We start from the raw sequence: 23,588 nt of genomic DNA on the forward strand, positions 1-23,588 counted from the left end.
AAACCAGCATCATAACCCTAACCAGCACCATAACCCTAACCCGCATCATAACCTTTAAACCTGCACCATAACCCTAACCCACATCATCACTCAAACCAGCATCATAACCCTAACCCGCAACATAACCCTAACCCGTACCATAACCCTAACCCGCACCATAACCCTAACCCGCACCATAACCCTAACCCGCATCATAAACTTTAAACCTGCACCATAACCCTAACCCACATCATAACCCTAACCCGCATCATAACCTTTAAACCCGCACCATAACCCTAACCCGCACCATAACCCTATCCCGAATCATAACCCTAACCCACATCATAACCTTTAAACCTGCACCATAACCCTAACCCACATCATAACCCTAACCCGCATCATAACCTTTAAACCCGCACCATAACCCTATCCTGCACCATAACCCTAACCCGCACCATAACCCTATCCCGAATCATAACCCTAACCCTAACCCGCACCATAACCCTATCCCGTATCATAACCCTAACCCGCACCATAACCCTAACCCTAACCCTAACCCACATCATAACCCTAACCCGCACCATAACCCTAACCCGCACCATAACCCTAACCCGCACCATAACCCTAACCCGCACCATAACCCTAACCTGCACCATAACCCTAACCCGCACCATAACCCTAACCCGTATCATAACCCTAACCATAACCCTAACCCACATCATAACCCTAACCCTAACCATAACCATAACCCTAACCCACACCATAACCCTAACTCACATCATAACCCTAACCCACATCATAAACCTAACCAACATCATACCCCTAACCCACATCATACCCCTAACCCACATCATAACCCTAACCCACATCATACCCCTAACCCACATCATAACCCAAGCCACATCCCTAGCACTCTGGCAGAGCTCCAGTAAAGGACTAATGTATTTATAATGCGAGATACCTGGATCAAATCCAACAAGCTCTCACAGTCTCAAATCAGAATTAGACGTTCATCCATGTTACTCAAATGTGAAATTTTGAACTGTTCTAAACATCAAATTGCGAAGTGTTTAAGGTTAAGTTAGGCATGAACTCTGAATGGTTAAGGTTAGGGTTAAGGTTGGGGAATTATGTTATTATATTAATTCATATACCAGTATAGGATATTAGCCCACACAGCCTACAAGATGTCAATCATTGTTTCACATTTAGTTTTGTTTCAGTAAAATGCTAGACTGCTGTGCAATAGGCGCAAGCCTTTCTAAATGCTCACGAGAAGCGTAATTGCTCAATACATTTTCAAGAGAAAAAAGAAAACTGTACAGCGCATTTTAGATATTTGCAGGTTAGAGTTGGGTGTGGGCCTCAGATGTTCACTTTATCACAAATAGTCAGGTGGTTGCGGATGGGTTATCATCAATTGCAGGTGGGTGGGGGTGAACAAACAGCTGACCAGCGCATCACTAGCTTACGGCCATCCGCATCACTAGTATACGGCCATCCGCATCACTAGCTTACGGCCATCCGCATCACTAGTTTACGGCCATCCGCATCACTAGCTTACGGCCATCCGCATCACTAGCTTACGGCCATCCGCATCACTAGCTTACGGCCATCCGCATCACTAGCTTACGGCCATCCGCATCACTAGCTTACGGCCATCCGCATCACTAGCTTACGGCCATCCGCATCACTAGCTTACGGCCATCCGCATCACTAGCTTACGGCCATCCGCATCACTAGCTTACGGCCATCCGCATCACTAGTTTACGGCCATCCGCATCACTAGCTTACGGCCATCCGCATCACTAGTTTACGGTGCACCGGTGCCTCCCACTCCTCTTTCTATTCTGATTATAGCAAGTTTGCTTTTCTGTCGAGGGAGTTGTTCACAGCGGTGTACGAGATCTTCAGTTTCTTGGCAATTTCTCGCATGGAATAACCTTCATTTCTCAGAACAAGACTAGACTGACGAGTTTCAGAAGAAAGGACTTTGTTTCTGGCCATTTTGAGGCTGTAATCAAACCCACAAATGCTAATGCTCCAGATACACAACTAGTCTAAACAAGGACAGTTTTACTGCTTCTTTAATCAGAACAACAGTTTAAGCTGTGCTAACATAATTGCAAAAGGGTTTTCTAATGATCAATTAGCCTTTTAAAATTATAAACTTGGATTAGCTAACACAAGGTGCCACTGGAACACAGGAGTGATGGTTACTGATACTGGGTCTCTGTACGCCTATGTAGATTTTCCATAAAAAATCAGCTGTTTCCAGCTACAATAGTCATTTACAACATTAACAATGTCTACATTGTATTCCTGTGGCACATTCGTTAAAAGGATCGGACAAAGGCGCAGTGTGGTATGCTTACATTCTTATTTATTTAAAGAATGAACACTGAACAAACTAACAAAATGAACCGTGAAGCTATACAAACGAGTGCTGACAGGCAACTACACATAGACAAGATCCCATAAACACCAAAGGGAAAATAGCTACCTAAATATGATCCCCAAACAGAGACAACGATAAGCAGCTGCCTCTGATTGAGAACCATATCAGGCCACCATAGACATACAAATCAACGAGACCTACAAAACCCCTAGACATACAAAAAACCCTAGACAATAAAAGAACGAGCGTACCCGCCCGAGTCACACCGATGACCTAACCGAAATATAAAGAAAACAGAGATGTCTCAGGTCAGGGCGTGACATCCTGATCAATTTGATGTTATAGACAACAAAAAAACGGTTTCTTTCAAAAACAAGGACTTTTCTAAGTGACCCGAAACCTTTGAACAGTAGTTTATGTAAATTACTCGAATTAGGCTTTTTTGAGGTCAATAACTCCGATAAATAGCTTCATTACGGGCAACGAAACCTTTTGTTTCCATTCTAATTAATTATAGCAATAGTAAGCTCTTCATCTTCCCACTCTCCCTCTCAAGCTGAACAGGACATCAGTAGGCCTAGTCCACTTGCACAGATAATGCATTTTTTGGGGACAAATTGACTGGCCTCCTGAAGTGCCACCGTACACAGCACAGTCATTGGGAACGCCTATCCAATGCAGTGTGTAATGCAGTGTAGCCTAGTTGTATATACAGCATCCCAGCAGTAAAAACACTTGGGAAGGAAGTACATTTTCTTAGAAATATAACTTTTCCTTGCTGTCACGTTGGTATGAAGAGATTCAGGAGACAGGCGCAGGAATGCGTAATATTTAAAAAAAAATTATACCACCAAATTACGCCGTGACGTGTAAAGGCACGGGGACGAAGACCAAACAAACATGTACATAAAACACAGAGTTGAAATCCAAACAAAAGAGCGAGGAATACCTTGAATAAAAAACACACACGCAGAATGATTAACACACGGGACTAGACCCATAATCATCTGCGCAATCCACAAGGGCCCGAAAGCCCAAAACACACAGCACAGGTCCTCACAGCACCAACGGACATTGGAACAATAACCGACAGCACCATGGTGAACAAAGGGCACATATACACAAATACAATCAGTGGGAATAGGGGCCAGGTGTGTGCAATGAAAGTTCCAGAGGGATCCGTGACACATGTGCTTCTCCGAACATGCTCTTAGTATAGCCTATATTATAGGCCAGCCTTTCTCAAACTTGTTTGTGCCAGGGACACCCGGGAGTTGTGAAGGTGTTTTCAACAGCCAGTCTGCTGCGATATTTCAATTTTGTTGCAGCAAGCATCAGCCTGGTGGTCCCATACCTGTTTGTGTTGTAGGCCTATAGCAAACTTCTAAAGTTGAGAATAGATGGGAGAAAATGCCTCTATCCACTTTGTCTCTCCAGGTGCCCAGCTTTTTCTTGAAATCGGCAATTTTATTGTTTGCTTGAAAAATGTCACCTGCATGGTTTTGGTTGAGCAGTAGACTCGTCCGTAGGCCTACAGATCCCGATACAATGGTCCCATCGTAATCCATGTCCCGTGATGTACTCGTTCAGAACACAGAATATTTCACCTGTAGTTTTATTCTGAGGAAACTCTCTGTAAGAAAGACATTCTTCATATATGTAGCTAATATATACAAGTAGTGGCATTTGAAATGTCAGCCGTCTCATTTAATTGGATTACAAACCACTTTGATGTGCGGGCTCTGTCTAAAACCTCCATGTGATTCTATATCATCGGCCAGATCCTGGATTCTACGCATGACAGTGTCATTGGAACGTGGGATTTCACTGATCTTTGTAGCAGCAGATCAAACCTCTGGGCAAGCATCCACGACTGAGGGCATGACCAGCTTTTCAACTATAGTGAAAGGAGCCTGGCACTGGGAAATGTTATGAGAGAGGGAGTACGAAGCCTTCAGTAAACTCTCATTGTCTGTGAAATTATTGTGCAGCATTTTTGTTTGTTTGGTTTGAAAAAAAAAGAAAGTCTGTTTTATCCTTGAGATGTGGAAGCTTTGCTTCTAAATGTCTGCATATTTTCGATGGCTTCATAGCATATCGGCTGAGGCAAGTCTGACATATCACACAGACTGGGTTTGGCGGGCAGCTGTTATTTGAAACAAATCCAGAGAGAGAGAGAGAGAGAGAGAGAGGAGAGAGAGAGAGAGAGAGAGAGAGAGAGAGAGAGAGAGAGAGAGAGAGAGAGAGAGAGAGAGAGAGAGAGAGAGAGAGAGAGAGAGAGAGAGAGAGAGAGAGAGAGAGAGTGCAGTCTGAGCAGCAGGGCTAGCTTGTGTGTGTGTGTTTGGTGTAGCTATAATTAGTCATGGCAACACAATTTGTTTACTGCTGCCTACATAGTTCAGCGCATTGCACAAGTAGTCCCACTGCACGTATTTATTTGAGTCAAATATGCCACAGACCACAAAAAATATATATATCATTTTCAAGATAAATATGCTGCAGACTGGAAAGCATTCCTCCACAGACTGAGATTTGAGAAAGGCTTGTATAGGCTATGGATCATTTTAGTGAGACCACACGGGGCTCACTTGACATTGTGCTCCCAGCAGAAAATCAGGGATGAGGGGTATCATCGGGCACACGTTAAATAATATAATAAGCAACTCATGATCAAATCCTGAGAAATATGACATTTTATTGATTACAAATTACATGACCCTGCCCTGGACAAAAAAACAGCAACAGAACTAAACCTTCCCCATGACTGAAATTGAAAAAGCATGACCCTCCCCCGTTTTCTTCTGGGTAACTATTGTGTGACCTAAGACAACTAGGTCTTCACATACTATACTACAGCCTGGTCTCTGGACTCTCTCTCTCTCTCTGGTCTCTCGGTCTCCTTCTCTCTCTGGTCTCTCTCTCTCTCTGGTCTCTCTCTCTCTCTCTGGTCTCTCGGTCTCTCTCTCTCTCTGGTCTCTCGGTCTCTCTCTCTCTCTCTGGTCTCTCTCTCTCTCTCTCTCTGGTCTCTCGGTCTCTCTCTCTGGTCTCTCTCTCTCTCTGGTCTCTCTCTCTGGTCTCTCTCTCTCTCTGGTCTCTCTCTCTGGTCTCTCTCTCTCTCTGGTCTCTTGGTCTCTCGGTCTCTTGGTCTCTGGTCTCTCTCTCTCTGGTCTCTCTCTCTCTCTCTCTCTCTCTCTCTCTCTCTCTCTCTCTCTCTCTCTCTCTCTCTCTCTCTCTCTCTCTGTTATGCAGGTGAATGAGGACCCAAAAGCGACTTGGCGAAAACAGAGTCTTTATTCCAGTAAAGGAAATATGCAATACTCCTAGACAAATCGGAGCGGTAAACAAAGCATAAAAAACTAATTCCACTCGTAGTGACGAGGACAGACTGGAGACTCGACCATAAACTGTAGGTTGCCTCGGGAAGGCACCGACCGTAGCAGACTCAGACACCTGCTCACACGCAGCATCTGAGGGAAACACAACACGACAGGGCGAGACAAAGACACAGCACGGTGAACAATATACAAGGATCCGACAGGACAGAAACGGAAGACAAGGGGAGAAATAGGGACTCTAATCAGAGGGCAAGATACGGAACAGGTGTGAAAAGATTAGATGATTGATTAGGGGAATAGGAACAGCTGGGAGCGGGAACGGAACGATAGAGAGAAGAGAGAGAGGGAGGGAGAGAGAAAAAAGGGAACGAACCTAATAAGACCAGCAGGGGGAAAACGAACAGAAGGGAAAGCAAAATGACAAGACAATATAAGACAAAACATGACACTCTCTCTCTCTCTGGACTCAATTCAATTCAAGGGGCTTTATTGGCATGGGATACATGTGTTAACATTGCCAAAGCAAGTGAGGTAGATAATATACAAAAGTAAAATAATTAATAAAAATGAACAGTAAACATTACACATAGAGAAGTTTCAAAACAATAAAGACATTACAAATATCATATTATATATATACATATATATATACACAGTGTTGTAACAATATACAAATGGTTAAAGTACACAAGGGAAAATAAATAAGCATAAATATGGGTTGTATTTACAATGGTGTTTGTTTTTCACTGGTTGAAACGGACATTTCAACCCTTTTCTTGTGGCAACAAATCTTGCTGCTGTGATGGCACACTGTGGAATTTCATCCAGTAGTTATGGGAGTTTATCAAAATTGGATTTGTTTTTGAATTCTTTGTGGTTCTGTGTAATCTGAGGGAAATATGTGTCTCTAATATGGTCATACATTGGGCAGGAGGTTAGGAAGTGCAGCTCAGTTTCCACCTCATTTTGTGGGTAGTGAGCACATAGCCTGTCTTCTCTTGAGAGCCATGTCTGCCTACGGCGGCCTTTCTCTATAGCAAGGCTATGCTCACTGAGTCTGTACATAGTCAAAGCTTCCAGTCTCTCTCTCTCTCTGGGTCTCTCAGTCACTCTCTCTCTCTGGTCTCTCAGTCACTCTCTCTCTCTGGTCTCTCAGTCCCTCGCACTCTCTCTGGTCTCTCGCTCTCACTCTGGTCTCTCGGTTTCTCTCTCTGGTCTCTCGGTTTCTCTCTCTGGTCTCCTCCCTCCCTCCCTCCCCTCCCTCCCTCCCTCCCTCCCTCCCTCCCTCCCTCCCTCCCTCCCTCCCTCCCCTCCTCCCTCCCTCCCTCCCTCCCTCCCTCCCTCCCTCCCTCCCTCCCTCCCTCCCTCCCTCCCTCCCTCCCTCCCTCCCCCTCCCTCTCGTTCTCTCTCTCCCTCTCTTTTTCATTGATTTATTCCAAGCCTAATTGGTATGAAGTCATCACCAGGTTTGGAGTGACAGAACTGCTTCAGGTACTCTGAACCTGCTAGCTTACAGAGACGTTTCCAAATGTAATGCCTTTCACTGTCTCATCTCCTCTCTTCCCTGCTTTCCCCCTCCATGTTCCACCTAACCTTTACATTAGCTCACATCTGCTGAGCATGAGGATATGTGTCTAATGGAATATAGGTAGGGAAGGGGTCTGACAGCTGAGAGGCTTCGTCCCAAATGGCACCCTGTTCCCCACATAGTGCTTTACTTTTGACCAGAGCCCTCTAACTTTGCCCACCCCTGATCTAGGGAATGGTGTGCCATTTGGTACTAGGGACTTCCTAATATGGATGCCGTACGGGGGTCACAAAAGAAATTCTGGATGAAATGCATTGTTATTTAGGAGTAAAACCTGGATCAAATGCATTATTCGCATGGCATTTTCTCTGAGACGTTTATATAATGATGAATTGATTCCTGTGGAGGTTTGAGTACATTGTGAGGGTAGTTACGGAAGGTGTTCCTGATGTAGCTACTGTTCTACAGAGGGAGATCTCCGGACATATCAGAATGTGTTTTAAACATCAATGACCAATAGGAAAAACCTATCGGGACTCAAGTTAGCAAGTATGGAGTATTGTGGACTGTGGTTTTTCCTTGGAACTCTTATTCACTGGAGCAATAAGTGTTATTATGTGTTTTCAGTGTTTCCTGTTCTCTGTTGTTGTTATGGTAATGCTATGTCTGCCATGCCATGGTCAGTCGTGCTATAATTGCCCCTTGCGGACAAATAAAGCATATTGAAGTGAATTGGCTTGAATAAAAGCACAGCAAGACGCTGGATGGATGAATTGGATGGATGGACTGTTGGATTAACAGAGGAATGGATGGGCTGTTGGATTAACAGAGGAATGGATGGACTGTTGGATTAACAGAGGAATGGATGGACTGTTGGATTAACAGAGGAACGGATGGACTGTTGGATTAACAGAGGAATGGATGGACTGTTGGATTAACAGAGGAATGGATGGACTGTTGGATTAACAGAGGAACGGATAGACTGTTGGATTAACAGAGGAACGGATAGACTGTTGGATTAACAGAGGAATGGATGGACTGTTGGTTTAACAGAGGAATGGATGGACTGTTGGATTAACAGAGGAACGGATAGACTGTTGGTTTAACAGAGGAATGGATGGACTGTTGGATTAACAGAGGAATGGATGGACTGTTGGATTAACAGAGGAATGGATGGACTGTTGGATTAACAGAGGAACGGATGGATTGTTGGATTAACAGAGGAACGGATGGACTGTTGGATTAACTGAGGAATGGATGGACGGTTGGTTTAACAGAGGAATGGATGGACTGTTAGATTAACAGAGGAATGGATGGACTGTTGGATTAACAGAGGAATGGATGGACTGTTGGATTAACAGAGGAATGGATGGACTGTTGGATTAACAGAGGAATGGATGGACTGTTGGATTAACAGAGGAATGGATGGACTGTTGGATTAACAGAGGAATGGATGGACTGTTAGATTAACAGAGGAATGGATGGACTGTTGGATTAACAGAGAAATGGATGGACTGTTGGTTTAACAGAGGAATGGATAGACTGTTGGATTAACAGAGGAACGGATAGACTGTTGGATTAACAGAGGAATGGATGGACTGTTGGTTTAACAGAGGAATGGGTGGACTATTGGTTTAACAGAGGAACGGATAGACTGTTGGATTAACAGAGGAATGGATGGACTGTTGGATTAACAGAGGAACAGATGGACTGTTGGATTAACAGAGGAATGGATGGACTGTTGGTTTAACAGAGGAATGGGTGGACTGTTGGTTTAACAAATCAAATGTATTTATATAGCCCTTCGTACATCAGCTGATATCTCAAAGTGCTGTACAGAAACCCAACCTAAAACCCCAAACAGAAGCAGTGTAGAAGCACAGGAAATGGATGGATGGGCTGTTGGATTAACATAGGAATGGATGGATGGATTGTTGGATTAACAGAGGAATGGATGGATGGATTGTTGGATTAACAGAGGAATGGGTGGATGGATTGTTGGATTAACGGAGGAATGAATGGATGGACTGTTGGATTAACGGACGGATGGATGGATTGTTGGATTCACAGAGGAATGGATGGATGGATTGTTGGATTAAAGGAGGAATGGATGGATGGACTGTTGGATTAACAGAGGAATGGGTGGATGGATTGTTGGATTAACAGAGGAATGGGTGGATGGATTGTTTGATTAACGGAGGAATGGATGGATGGACTGTTGGATTAACGGACGGATGGATGGATTGTTGGATTAACGGAGGAATGGATGGATGGATTGTTGGATTAATGGAGGAATGGATGAACTGTTGGATTAATGAACAGATGGACGGATTGTGAAGACAAAGAGACAGATGCATCAACAGCTCCATGTCTGTGAGAGTCCCCTGGACAGGTACTGTATATGTACTAGTGATCCATGGAGTATTCAGCCCATGTGTGTGTGTGTGTGTGTGTGTGTGTGTGTGTGTCTGTGCATGTGTATTTATGTGTGTCTGTGTGTGTGTGTATTTATGTGTGTGTGTGTGTGTCTGTGTCTGTGTGTTCGTATGTGTGCCTGTGCGTGTGTGTGTGTGTGTTTGAGTGTGTGTATGTATTTATGTGTGTCTATGTGTGTGTATTCGTGTCTGTGTGTATGTGTATATGTTTCTCCAAGGCTGAAGAGCAGAGCTGTTCCCACTAGACGCCCACAAATCAAAGTAAAAGAGAACTCCCAGAGTTCCCTTGCTCTCCTCTCCAACTCCTCAGCTCACGCCCACTCAGTATAACTTTAGCATTCAAGACCAGCAATGTGATAAGCAAAGCAAGCAAGCCTGATCACTTTCAGAGAACACACACACGCCGTGCAATAATAAAGAATGCATGATCGCCTGAAATATTGACTAACACCATTAAACATTCATTGATGTTATTGAAGAAATAGCTATGGCTGGTGACGGAAAAGTGACATTTTTCTAGTAGAGCTGTCAGAGTGCGGTGAGGTATTTGTGGTAAATGGCCTTTAAATGGTTGTTATTGCGCTGTGTGTCCCTGACTCTATTGTATGAGGATAAATGCTCCTGACCTCCTCTGTATATGCATGCAAACAAGGGAGGAGACGTGTGCATAGGAATTACTAGGGCACCCCGTTCTCATCGTAACAGCTTAAAACATAATAACAATCACTTGGTGGGTGCTTATGTCTGTCCTATTTCACACATGTACAAGCGTGTATTAATACGTATGTGTTGTTTTGAATATCACAACTCTCCTTGAGACACACTGGGAGAGTGGGGTGAGACACCCTGGGAGAGTGGAGTGAGACACCCTGGGAGAGTGGGGTAAGACACCCTGGGAGAGTGGAGTGAGACACCCTGGGAGAGTGGGGTGAGACACCCTGGGAGAGTGGAGTGAGACACCCTGGGAGAGTGGGGTAAGACACCCTGGGAGGGTGGAGTGAGACACCCTGGGAGAGTGGAGTGAGACACCCTGGGAGAGTGGGGTAAGACACCCTGGGAGAGTGGGGTGAGACACCCTGGGAGAGTGGGGTAAGACACCCTGGGAGAGTGGGGTGAGACACCCTGGGAGAGTGGGGTGAGACACCCTGGGAGAGTGGGGTAAGACACCCTGGGAGAGTGGGGTGAGACACCCTGGGAGAGTGGAGTGAGACACCCTGGGAGAATGGGGTAAGACACCCTGGGAGAGTGGAGTGAGACACCCTGGGAGAGTGGGGTAAGACACCCTGGGAGAGTGGGGTGAGACACCCTGGGAGAGTGGGGTAAGACACCCTGGGAGAGTGGGGTGAGACACCCTGGGAGAGTGGGGTGAGACACCCTGGGAGAGTGGAGTGAGACACCCTGGGAGAGTGGGGTAAGACACCCTGGGAGAGTGGGGTGAGACACCCTGGGAGAGTGGGGTAAGACACCCTGGGAGAGTGGGGTGAGACACCCTGGGAGAGTGGTGTGAGACACCCTGGGAGAGTGGTGTAAGACACCCTGGGAGAGTGGGGTGAGACACCCTGGGAGAGTGGGGTGAGACACCCTGGGAGAGTGGGGTGAGACACCCTGGGAGAGTGGGGTAAGACACCCTGGGAGAGTGGGGTGAGACACCCTGGGAGAGTGGGGTGAGACACCCTGGGAGAGTGGGGTGAGACACCCTGGGAGAGTGGGGTAAGACACCCTGGGAGAGTGGGGTGAGACACCCTGGGAGAGTGGGGTGAGACACCCTGGGAGAGTGGGGTGAGACACCCTGGGAGAGTGGGGTAAGACACCCTGGGAGAGTGGGGTGAGACACCCTGGGAGAGTAGGGTGAGACACCCTGGGAGAGTGGGGTAAGACACCCTGGGAGAGTGGGGTGAGACACCCTGGGAGAGTGGGGTGAGACACCCTGGGAGAGTGGGGTGAGACACCCTGGGAGAGTGGTAATAGCACTACAACAGCCTGGTAATATCACTACAACATACCACAGCCTGGTAATATCACTACAACATACCACAGCCTGGTAATATCACTACAACATACCACAGCCTGGTAATATCACTACAACATATCACAGCCTGGTAATAACATTACAACATACCACAGCCTGGTAATAACATTACAAAATTTCACAGCCTGGTAATAACATTACAACATACCACAGCCTGGTAATATCACTACAACATATCACAGCCTGGTAATAACATTACAACATACCACAGCCTGGTAATATCACTACAACATATCACAGCCTGGTAATAACATTACAACATACCACAGCCTGGTAATAACATTACAAAATTTCACAGCCTGGTAATAGCACTACAACATACCAAGTGTGTTGGTGAAAACTGAGTTCATGCAGGAACGTATGTATATCCCATATGACCTCAAGCGATGTGTGTGTGTGTGTGTGTGTGTGTGTGTGTGTGTGTGTGTGTGTGTGTGTGTGTGTGTGTGTGTGTGTGTGTGTGTGTGTGTGTGTGTGTGTGTGTAACAGGGTCTTACTTGACGTGTGTGTGTGTCTTACTTGATGTCACTCTCTCTGAACCTCTCAACGTCCAGGTCTTCGATGAACTTCTCTCCCTTCATCCAGTAGATGAGCGGACTGACCTCCCCGGCGAAGCCGAAGAACGCTCGGCACGTCAGGTTGACTTGACTTCCTGTGGAGACAGGAAATAGGAAATAATGCATTGTTGTTGCGGTAAGGAAGTAATATGCTTGTGGGTAAAGCAGGGGAAAATGTCTGGGTGAGCTGAAGCCCACTAATGTAGGTCTTTCCAGTACCATGGATAATATGGCTGATTCTTATTAGATGGTGTCTCCTATTGTCTAGGTTCTAATGCACACCTCCAGACTCTCCTGCACCTTCCAACACAACACAACACTACATCCTCCTGAACTCATAGACACCCATGAATCTCTCCTATCCCCTCTGAAGCTCTCCTATCCCCTCTGAAGCTCTCCTATCCCCTCTGAAGCTCTCCTATCCCCTCTGAAATCTCCTATCCCATCTGAAGCTCTCCTATCCCCTCTGAAGCTCTCATATCCCCTCTGAAGCTCTCCTATCCCCTCTGAATCTCTCCTATCCCCTCTGAAGCTCTCCTATCCCCTCTGAAGCTCTCCTATCCCCTCTGAATCTCTCCTATCCCCTCTGAAGCTCTCCTATCCCCTCTGAATCTCTCCTATCCCCTCTGAATCTCTCCTATCCCCTCTGAAGCTCTCCTATCCCCTCTGAAGTTCCCCTATCCCCCCTGAAGCTCTCCTATCCCCTCTGAATCTCTCCTATCCCCTCTGAATCTCTCCTATCCCCTCTGAAGTTCCCCTATCCCCTCTGAAGCTCTCCTATCCCCTCTGAATCTCTCCTATCCCCTCTGAATCTCTCCTATCCCCTCTGAAGCTCTCCTATCCCCTCTGAAGTTCCCCTATCCCCTCTGAAGCTCTCCTATCCCCTCTGAAGTTCCCCTATCCCCTCTGAAGTTCCCCTATCCCCTCTGAAGTTCCCCTATCCCCTCTGAAGCTCCCCTATCCCCTCAGAAGCTCAACTATCCCCTCTGAAGCTCTCCTATCCCATTTGAAGCTCCCTTATCCCCTCTGAAGTTCTCCTATCCCTCTGAAGCTCTCCTATCCCCTCTGAAGTTCCCCTATCCCCTCTGAAGCTCTCCTATCCCATTTGAAGCTCCCCTATCCCCTCTGAAGTTCCCCTATCCCCTCTGAAGCTCTCCTACCGCCTCGGAAGCACCCATCCCTCCTTCCATTCTGTTCCACTCTCTCCCTCATGCTCCTGAACACTGATGAACTCTCTTTCACTCTCTCCCATGCACACTCCTGGCGTCCTCTACACAATGGGTGGTTATTAGCCCAGTACCCTTATTGTTCCACCCTACCAATTAGTGTGAGTGTGAAACATGATTCACAGCGTGCATGGGGAAAGATGTTCTACACACAACAGCAATTTAGCTACATGACATCTTATTAAAATCTGTTCATATACACTCCCACAAAGAATATGACACTTTTTAAAACATTTTCTGACAAGCGAGCATTCTTAGAATGTTTGGGAACTACGTATATAAAGGCATTTGTGAAAATTCTATAGCAATATAGAATGGGAAAGCGGCCGTGCGTTTGGACAATTAATAGACACTGCAATAAATAGACACTGCTATGGTGCACCATAGCCAATCAAAGCTACTGTATGCCTTCATGCAAACAAGCCATTTGCCACAAGGGCCTGCCATCATTCACTTTGAACTGGACTGTGTGTTTACAGGCAGTAGGGCCTGTCATCATTCACTTTGAACTGGACTGTGTGTTTACAGGCAGTAGGGCCTGTCATCATTCACTTTGAACTGGACTGTGTGTTTACAGGCAGTAGGGCCTGCCATCATTCACTTTGAACTGGACTGTGTGTTTACAGGCAGTAGGGTCTGTCATCATTCACTTTGAACTGGACTGTGTGTTTACAGGCAGTAGGGTCTGTCATCATTCACTTTGAACTGGACTGTGTGTTTACAGGCAGTAGAACCTGCCATCATTCACTTTGAACTGGACTGTGTGTTTACAGGCAGTAGGGCCTGCCATCATTCACTTTGAACTGGACTGTGTGTTGACAGGCAGTAGGGCCTGCCATCATTCACTTTGAACTGGACTGTGTGTTTACAGGCAGTAGAACCTGCCATCATTCACTTTGAACTGGACTGTGTGTTTACAGGCAGTAGGGCCTGCCATCATTCACTTTGAACTGGACTGTGTGTTGACAGGCAGTAGGGCCTGCCATCATTCACTTTGAACTGGACTGTGTGTTGACAGGCAGTAGGGCCTGTCATCATTCACTTTGAACTGGACTGTGTGTTGACAGGCAGTAGGGCCTGCCATCATTCACTTTGAACTGGACTGTGTGTTGACAGGCAGTAGGGCCTGTCATCATTCACTTTGAACTGGACTGTGTGTTGACAGGCAGTAGGGCCTGCCATCCACTTTGAACTGGACTGTGTGTTGACAGGCAGTAGGGCCTGCCATCATTCACTTTGAACTGGACTGTGTGTTGACAGGCAGTAGGGCCTGCCATCATTCACTTTGAACTGGACTGTGTGTTGACAGGCAGTAGGGCCTGTCATCATTCACTTTGAACTGGACTGTGTGTTGACAGGCAGTAGGGCCTGCCATCATTCACTTTGAACTGGACTGTGTGTTGACAGGCAGTAGGGCCTGCCATCCACTTTGAACTGGACTGTGTGTTGACAGGCAGTAGGGCCTGTCATCATTCACTTTGAACTGGACTGTGTGTTGACAGGCAGTAGGGCCTGCCATCATTCACTTTGAACTGGACTGTGTGTTGACAGGCAGTAGGGCCTGCCATCCACTTTGAACTGGACTGTGTGTTGACAGGCAGTAGGGCCTGCCATCCACTTTGAACTGGACTGTGTGTTGACAGGCAGTAGGGCCTGCCATCCACTTTGAACTGGACTGTGTGTTGACAGGCAGTAGGGCCTGCCATCATTCACTTTGAACTGGACTGTGTGTTGACAGGCAGTAGGGCCTGCCATCATTCACTTTGAACTGGACTGTGTGTTGACAGGCAGTAGGGCCTGCCATCATTCACTTTGAACTGGACTGTGTGTTGACAGGCAGTAGGGCCTGCCATCATTCACTTTGAACTGGACTGGTGTGTGTGTTTACAGGCAGTAGGGCCTGCCATCATTCACTTTGAACTGGACTGTGTGTTGACAGGCAGTAGGGCCTGCCATCATTCACTTTGAACTGGACTGTGTGTTGACAGGCAGTAGGGCCTGCCATCATTCACTTTGAACTGGACTGTGTGTTTACAGGCAGTAGGGCCTGCCATCATTCACTTTGAACTGGACTGTGTGTTGACAGGCAGTAGGGCCTGCCATCATTCACTTTGAACTGGACTGTGTGTTGACAGGCAGTAGGGCCTGCCATCCACTTTGAACTGGACTGTGTGTTGACAGGCAGTAGGGCCTGTCATCATTCACTTTGAACTGGACTGTGTGTTGACAGGCAGTAGGGCCTGCCATCATTCACTTTGAACTGGACTGTGTGTTGACAGGCAGTAGGGCCTGCCATCCACTTTGAACTGGACTGTGTGTTGACAGGCAGTAGGGCCTGCCATCCACTTTGAACTGGACTGTGTGTTGACAGGCAGTAGGGCCTGCCATCCACTTTGAACTGGACTGTGTGTTGACAGGCAGTAGGGCCTGCCATCATTCACTTTGAACTGGACTGTGTGTTGACAGGCAGTAGGGCCTGCCATCATTCACTTTGAACTGGACTGTGTGTTGACAGGCAGTAGGGCCTGCCATCCACTTTGAACTGGACTGTGTGTTGACAGGCAGTAGGGCCTGCCATCCACTTTGAACTGGACTGTGTGTTGACAGGCAGTAGGGCCTGCCATCCACTTTGAACTGGACTGTGTGTTGACAGGCAGTAGGGCCTGCCATCCACTTTGAACTGGACTGTGTGTTGACAGGCAGTAGGGCCTGCCATCCACTTTGAACTGGACTGTGTGTTGACAGGCAGTAGGGCCTGCCATCCACTTTGAACTGGACTGTGTGTTGACAGGCAGTAGGGCCTGCCATCCACTTTGAACTGGACTGTGTGTTGACAGGCAGTAGGGCCTGCCATCCACTTTGAACTGGACTGTGTGTTGACAGGCAGTTGCAACAGTGCGACTTTAGATCATTAGAACACATTCGACAAAAGCCACAAAATACAGTTGAATAGATTTCTGCAAGTATGTAAATACCACAGGAGTCCTCTTACATTTGGGAACTTTACAATCCTATTGATCAAACAACCACGAAAAGGTAGGTTCCCTCTCCCTCAGTTATGCACATCAACAACAACAACATCAACAGCTAATGCTAGCCAGAGCAAGATGAGCTAAAATCTAATGAAAGAACATGAAAGAAACAGTACAGTGCATTCAGATAGTATTCAAACCCCTTCCCCTTTTCCACATTTTGTTAAATACATCTGTTCCTCATCAATCAACACACAATACCCCACAATGACAAAGTGAAAACAGGTTTTTAGACATTTTTGCAAATGTATTTAAAAAACGATACAGAAATACCTTATTTACGTAAGTATTCAGATCCTTTGTTATGAGACTCAAAATTGAGCTCAGGTGCATCCTGTTTCCATTGATCATCTTTGAGATCTTTCTACAACTTGATTGGAGTTCACCTGTGGTAAATTCAATTGATTGGACATCATTTGGAAAGGCACACACCTGTCTATATAAGGTCCCACAGTTGACGGTGCATTTCAGATCAAAAACCAAGCCATGAGGTCAAAGGAAATGTCCGTAGAGCTCCGAGACAGAATTGTTGAAGTACAGATCTGAGGAAAGGTACCAAAACATTTCTGCATCATTGAAGGTCCCCAAGAACACAGTAGCCTTCATCAATCTTAAATGGAAGTAGTTTGGAACCACCAGGATTCTTCCTAGAGCTTTCCGCCCGGCAAAACTGAGCAATCTGGGGAGAAGCGCATTGGTCAGGGAGGTGACCAAGAACACGATGGTCACTCTGACAGAGCTCCAGAGTTCCTTTGTGGAGATGGTAGAACCTTCCAGAAGGACATCCATCTCTGCAGCACTCCACCAATCAGGCGTGGCTAGACGGAAGCCACTCCTCAGTAAAAGGCACATGACAGCCTGCTTGGAGTTTGACAATGCAGAAGTGACTTCGGGACAAGTCTCTGAATGTCCTTGTGTGGCTCCGCCAGAGCCCGGGCTTGAACCCGATCGAACATCTCTGGAAAGAACTGAAAATAGCTGTGCAGCGACGCTCCCTATCCAACCTGACAGAGCTTGAGAGGTTCTGCAGAGAAGAATGGGATAATATCTCAAATACAGGTGTGCCAAGCTTGTAGTTTCACACCCAAGAAGACTTGAGGCTGTAATCGCTGCCAAAGGTCCTTCAACAAAGTATTGAGTAAAGGGTCTGAATACTTATGTAAAGGATTTATCCGTTTTTTTCATTTGATAAATTAGCAAACATTTCTAAAAAACAGTTTTTCCTTTGTCATTATGGAGTATTGTGTGTAGATTGAGGAGCAAAGAAAATAAGTCTGTAACGTAACAAAATACGGAAAAGGTCATGCACTGTAAACCCTCTCAAATTGTTTCAGCTAGTTGGCCGTCAAAATTGTACTGATAAACGATGGGGAATTGTAGACTTCCCGTCCTTCTGCAGCTTGCCTGCAACCAAGCACACAAGCTAACTGGCTAAAGTTGGCTAGCTTGCTACTTCCAGACACAAATGAGAGAACAGCTCACTCTGACCACTTTACTCGCCCTAGCAGAGCTGGTTAGCTAGGCTGTTTATATGTTATCGAGAGCATTATTGACTAGCTATTACTTTTTCTGCCTACATTTACTGACAGCGGTCATATTCAGCCGGTGTAGCACATTCGTAAATGCATCAGTTATTCTGCGCTCTGACACACTCAGACAAGTCTGTTCTGAAAGAGATAGCCAGAGGGAATTTGCAAAAGCAAGAGATATGCTAACTGGATAATGTTGTGGAAATATTGAATCAAATATTTCTCAGATAATGGAACTTGTAAATTCAAATAGACTTTATTACAAAGTAACAGAGCCAAGCAATTCCATTGAACAACTCATTTTTCTTGTTACAGACCTCAGGCTTTATGGGTTTCCATCTTCAGATAACACACATGGTCACTCCCCTCTATGTAGATGATGAACACCCCTTGGCCTCTCACCACCATTATCTTCTTGTCCCAATTCTTGCTTGTTAACGCCCACATCTGCTCAATTTAGATTATAATGGTGGCGGCGCCAAAGTGTTAATACAGAAAATACTACATTTATTGTATATATACTTTCCAAATATAAGTGCTTTTCTAATAATATTTGATTAGTACAAACAGGTTCTTATTACAGATACATGGATTTTGGTGCCTATATTAATGAACTAAAGTACACATTTTCTGCTTCCATTCTGTTTTACATGTCTAGTGATTAACTCCATGTTGACCCAGTCTGTACACTCCCATGGATTCTGCTTCCGTTCTGTTTTACATGTCTAGTGATTAACTCCATGTTGACCCAGTCTGTACACTCCCATGGATTCTGCTTCCGTTCTGTTTTACATGTCTAGTGATGAACTCCATGTTGACCCAGTCTGTACACTCCCATGGATTCTGCTTCCGTTCTGTTTTACATGTCTAGTGATTAACTCCATGTTGACCCAGTCTGTACACTCCCATGGATTCTGCTTCCGTTCTGTTTTACATGTCTAGTGATTAACTCCATGTTGACCCAGTCTGTACACTCCCATGGATTCTGCTTCCGTTCTGTTTTACATGTCTAGTGATTAACTCCATGTTGACCCAGTCTGTACACTCCCATGGATTCTGCTTCCGTTCTGTTTTACATGTCTAGTGATTAACTCCATGTTGACCCAGTCTGTACACTCCCATGGATTCTGCTTCCGTTCTGTTTTACATGTCTAGTGATTAACTCCATGTTGACCCAGTCTGTACACTCCCATGGATTCTGCTTCCGTTCTGTTTTACATGTCTAGTGATTAACTCCATGTTGACCCAGTCTGTACACTCCCATGGATTCTGCTTCCGTTCTGTTTTACATGTCTAGTGATTAACTCCATGTTGACCCAGTCTGTACACTCCCATGGATTCTGCTTCCATTTTGTTTTACATGTCTAGTGATTAACTCCATGTTGACCCAGTCTGTACACTCCCATGGATTCTGCTTCCGTTCTGTTTTACATGTCTAGTGATTAACTCCATGTTGACCCAGTCTGTACACTCCCATGGATTCTGCTTCCGTTCTGTTTTACATGTCTAGTGATTAACTCCATGTTGACCCAGTCTGTACACTCCCATGGATTCTGCTTCCGTTCTGTTTTACATGTCTAGTGATTAACTCCATGTTGACCCAGTCTGTACACTCCCATGGATTCTGCTTCCGTTCTGTTTTACATGTCTAGTGATTAACTCCATGTTGACCCAGTCTGTACACTCCCATGGATTCTGCTTCCGTTCTGTTTTACATGTCTAGTGATTAACTCCATGTTGACCCAGTCTGTACACTCCCATGGATTCTGCTTCCGTTCTGTTTTACATGTCTAGTGATTAACTCCATGTTGACCCAGTCTGTACACTCCCATGGATTCTGCTTCCGTTCTGTTTTACATGTCTAGTGATTAACTCCATGTTGACCCAGTCTGTACACTCCCATGGATTCGGCTTCCGTTCTGTTTTACATGTCTAGTGATTAACTCCATGTTGACCCAGTCTGTACACTCCCATGGATTCTGCTTCCGTTCTGTTTTACATGTCTAGTGATTAACTCCATGTTGACCCAGTCTGTACACTCCCATGGATTCTGCTTCCGTTCTGTTTTACATGTCTAGTGATTAACTCCATGTTGACCCAGTCTGTACACTCCCATGGATTCTGCTTCCGTTCTGTTTTACATGTCTAGTGATTAACTCCATGTTGACCCAGTCTGTACACTCCCATGGATTCTGCTTCCGTTCTGTTTTACATGTCTAGTGATTAACTCCATGTTGACCCAGTCTGTACACTCCCATGGATTCGGCTTCCGTTCTGTTTTACATGTCTAGTGATTAACTCCATGTTGACCCAGTCTGTACACTCCCATGGATTCGGCTTCCGTTCTGTTTTACATGTCTAGTGATTAACTCCATGTTGACCCAGTCTGTACACTCCCATGGATTCTGCTTCCGTTCTGTTTTACATGTCTAGTGATTAACTCCATGTTGACCCAGTCTGTACACTCCCATGGATTCTGTTTCCGTTCTGTTTTACATGTCTAGTGATTAACTCCATGTTGACACAGTCTGTACACTCCCATGGATACTGCTTCCGTTCTGTTTTACATGTCTAGTGATTAACTCCATGTTGACCCAGTCTGTACACTCCCATGGATTCTGCTTCCGTTCTGTTTTACATGTCTAGTGATTAACTCCATGTTGACCCAGTCTGTACACTCCCATGGATTCTGTTTCCGTTCTGTTTTACATGTCTAGTGATTAACTCCATGTTGACCCAGTCTGTACACTCCCATGGATTCTGCTTCCGTTCTGTTTTACATGTCTAGTGATTAACTCCATGTTGACCCAGTCTGTACACTCCCATGGATTCTGCTTCCGTTCTGTTTTACATGTCTAGTGATTAACTCCATGTTGACCCAGTCTGTACACTCCCATGGATTCTGCTTCCGTTCTGTTTTACCTGTCTAGTGATTAACTCCATGTTGACCCAGTCTGTACACTCCCATGGATTCTGCTTCCGTTCTGTTTTACATGTCTAGTGATTAACTCCATGTTGACCCAGTCTGTACACTCCCATGGATTCTGCTTCCGTTCTGTTTTACATGTCTAGTGATTAACTCCATGTTGACCCAGTCTGTACACTCCCATGGATTCTGCTTCCGTTCTGTTTTACATGTCTAGTGATTAACTCCATGTTGACCCAGTCTGTACACTCCCATGGATTCTGCTTCCGTTCTGTTTTACATGTCTAGTGATTAACTCCATGTTGACCCAGTCTGTACACTCCCATGGATTCTGCATCCGTTCTGTTTTACATGTCTAGTGATTAACTCCATGTTGACCCAGTCTGTACACTCCCATGGATTCTGCTTCCGTTCTGTTTTACATGTCTAGTGATTAACTCCATGTTGACCCAGTCTGTACACTCCCATGGATTCTGCTTCCGTTCTGTTTTACATGTCTAGTGATTAACTCCATGTTGACCCAGTCTGTACACTCCCATGGATTCTGCTTCCGTTCTGTTTTACATGTCTAGTGATTAACTCCATGTTGACCCAGTCTGTACACTCCCATGGATTCTGCTTCCGTTCTGTTTTACATGTCTAGTGATTAACTCCATGTTGACCCAGTCTGTACACTCCCATGGATTCTGCTTCCGTTCTGTTTTACATGTCTAGTGATTAACTCCATGTTGACCCAGTCTGTACACTCCCATGGATTCTGCTTCCGTTCTGTTTTACATGTCTAGTGATTAACTCCATGTTGACCCAGTCTGTACACTCCCATGGATTCTGCTTCCGTTCTGTTTTACATGTCTAGTGATTAACTCCATGTTGACCCAGTCTGTACACTCCCATGGATTCTGCTTCCGTTCTGTTTTACATGTCTAGTGATTAACTCCATGTTGACCCAGTCTGTACACTCCCATGGATTCTGCTTCCGTTCTGTTTTACATGTCTAGTGATTAACTCCATGTTGACCCAGTCTGTACACTCCCATAGATTCTGCTTCCGTTCTGTTTTACATGTCTAGTGATTAACTCCATGTTGACCCAGTCTGTACACTCCCATGGATTCTGCTTCCGTTCTGTTTTACATGTCTAGTGATTAACTCCATGTTGACCCAGTCTGTACACTCCCATGGATTCTGCTTCCGTTCTGTTTTACATGTCTAGTGATTAACTCCATGTTGACCCAGTCTGTACACTCCCATGGTTTCTGCTTCCGTTCTGTTTTACATGTCTAGTGATTAACTCCATGTTGACCCAGTCTGTACACTCCCATGGATTCTGCATCCGTTCTGTTTTACATGTCTAGTGATTAACTCCATGTTGACCCAGTCTGTACACTCCCATGGATTCTGCTTCCGTTCTGTTTTACATGTCTAGTGATTAACTCCATGTTGACCCAGTCTGTACACTCCCATGGATTCTGCTTCCGTTCTGTTTTACATGTCTAGTGATTAACTCCATGTTGACCCAGTCTGTACACTCCCATGGATTCTGCTTCCGTTCTGTTTTACATGTCTAGTGATTAACTCCATGTTGACCCAGTCTGTACACTCCCATGGATTCTGCTTCCGTTCTGTTTTACATGTCTAGTGATTAACTCCATGTTGACCCAGTCTGTACACTCCCATGGATACTGCTTCCGTTCTGTTTTACATGTCTAGTGATGAACTCCATGTTGACCCAGTCTGTACACTCCCATGGATTCTGCTTCCGTTCTGTTTTACATGTCTAGTGATTAACTCCATGTTGACCCAGTCTGTACACTCCCATGGATTCTGCTTCCGTTCTGTTTTACATGTCTAGTGATTAACTCCATGTTGACCCAGTCTGTACACTCCCATGGATTCTACTTCCGTTCTGTTTTACATGTCTAGTGATTAACTCCATGTTGACCCAGTCTGTACACTCCCATGGATTCTGCTTCCGTTCTGTTTTACATGTCTAGTGATTAACTCCATGTTGACCCAGTCTGTACACTCCCATGGATTCTGCTTCCATTCTGTTTTACATGTCTAGTGATTAACTCCATGTTGACCCAGTCTGTACACTCCCATGGATTCTGCTTCCATTCTGTTTTACATGTCTAGTGATTAACTCCATGTTGACCCAGTCTGTACACTCCCATGGATTCTGCTTCCATTCTGTTTTACATGTCTAGTGATTAACTCCATGTTGACCCAGTCTGTACACTCCCATGGATTCTGCTTCCGTTCTGTTTTACATGTCTAGTGATTAACTCCATGTTGACCCAGTCTGTACACTCCCATGGATTCTGCTTCCGTTCTGTTTTACATGTCTAGTGATTAACTCCATTTTGACCCAGTCTGTACACTCCCATGGATTCTGCTTCCGTTCTGTTTTACATGTCTAGTGATTAACTCCATGTTGACCCAGTCTGTACACTCCCATGGATTCTGCTTCCGTTCTGTTTTACATGTCTAGTGATTAACTCCATGTTGACCCAGTCTGTACACTCCCATGGATTCTGCTTCCGTTCTGTTTTACATGTCTAGTGATTAACTCCATGTTGACCCAGTCTGTACACTCCCATGGATTCTGCTTCCGTT

General features: G+C 45.5%; 1 protein-coding gene across 2 annotated transcripts in view; it reads right to left on the reverse strand.

The window, feature by feature from the left end:
* Positions 1-23,588, reverse strand: part of LOC124011352 (interleukin-1 receptor accessory protein-like 1-B) — a 444,356-nt gene that overhangs the window by 83,920 nt on the left and 336,848 nt on the right. For both annotated transcript variants that reach the window (XM_046324642.1, XM_046324641.1), the window contains exon 7: positions 12,224-12,356. In XM_046324642.1, the coding sequence (XP_046180598.1) occupies positions 12,224-12,356 (133 nt within the window). The remainder of the gene's footprint in view (positions 1-12,223; positions 12,357-23,588) is intronic.

Source organism: Oncorhynchus gorbuscha, linkage group LG23 (genome assembly GCF_021184085.1).
Source record: "Oncorhynchus gorbuscha isolate QuinsamMale2020 ecotype Even-year linkage group LG23, OgorEven_v1.0, whole genome shotgun sequence".
Taxonomy (NCBI): domain Eukaryota; kingdom Metazoa; phylum Chordata; class Actinopteri; order Salmoniformes; family Salmonidae; genus Oncorhynchus; species Oncorhynchus gorbuscha.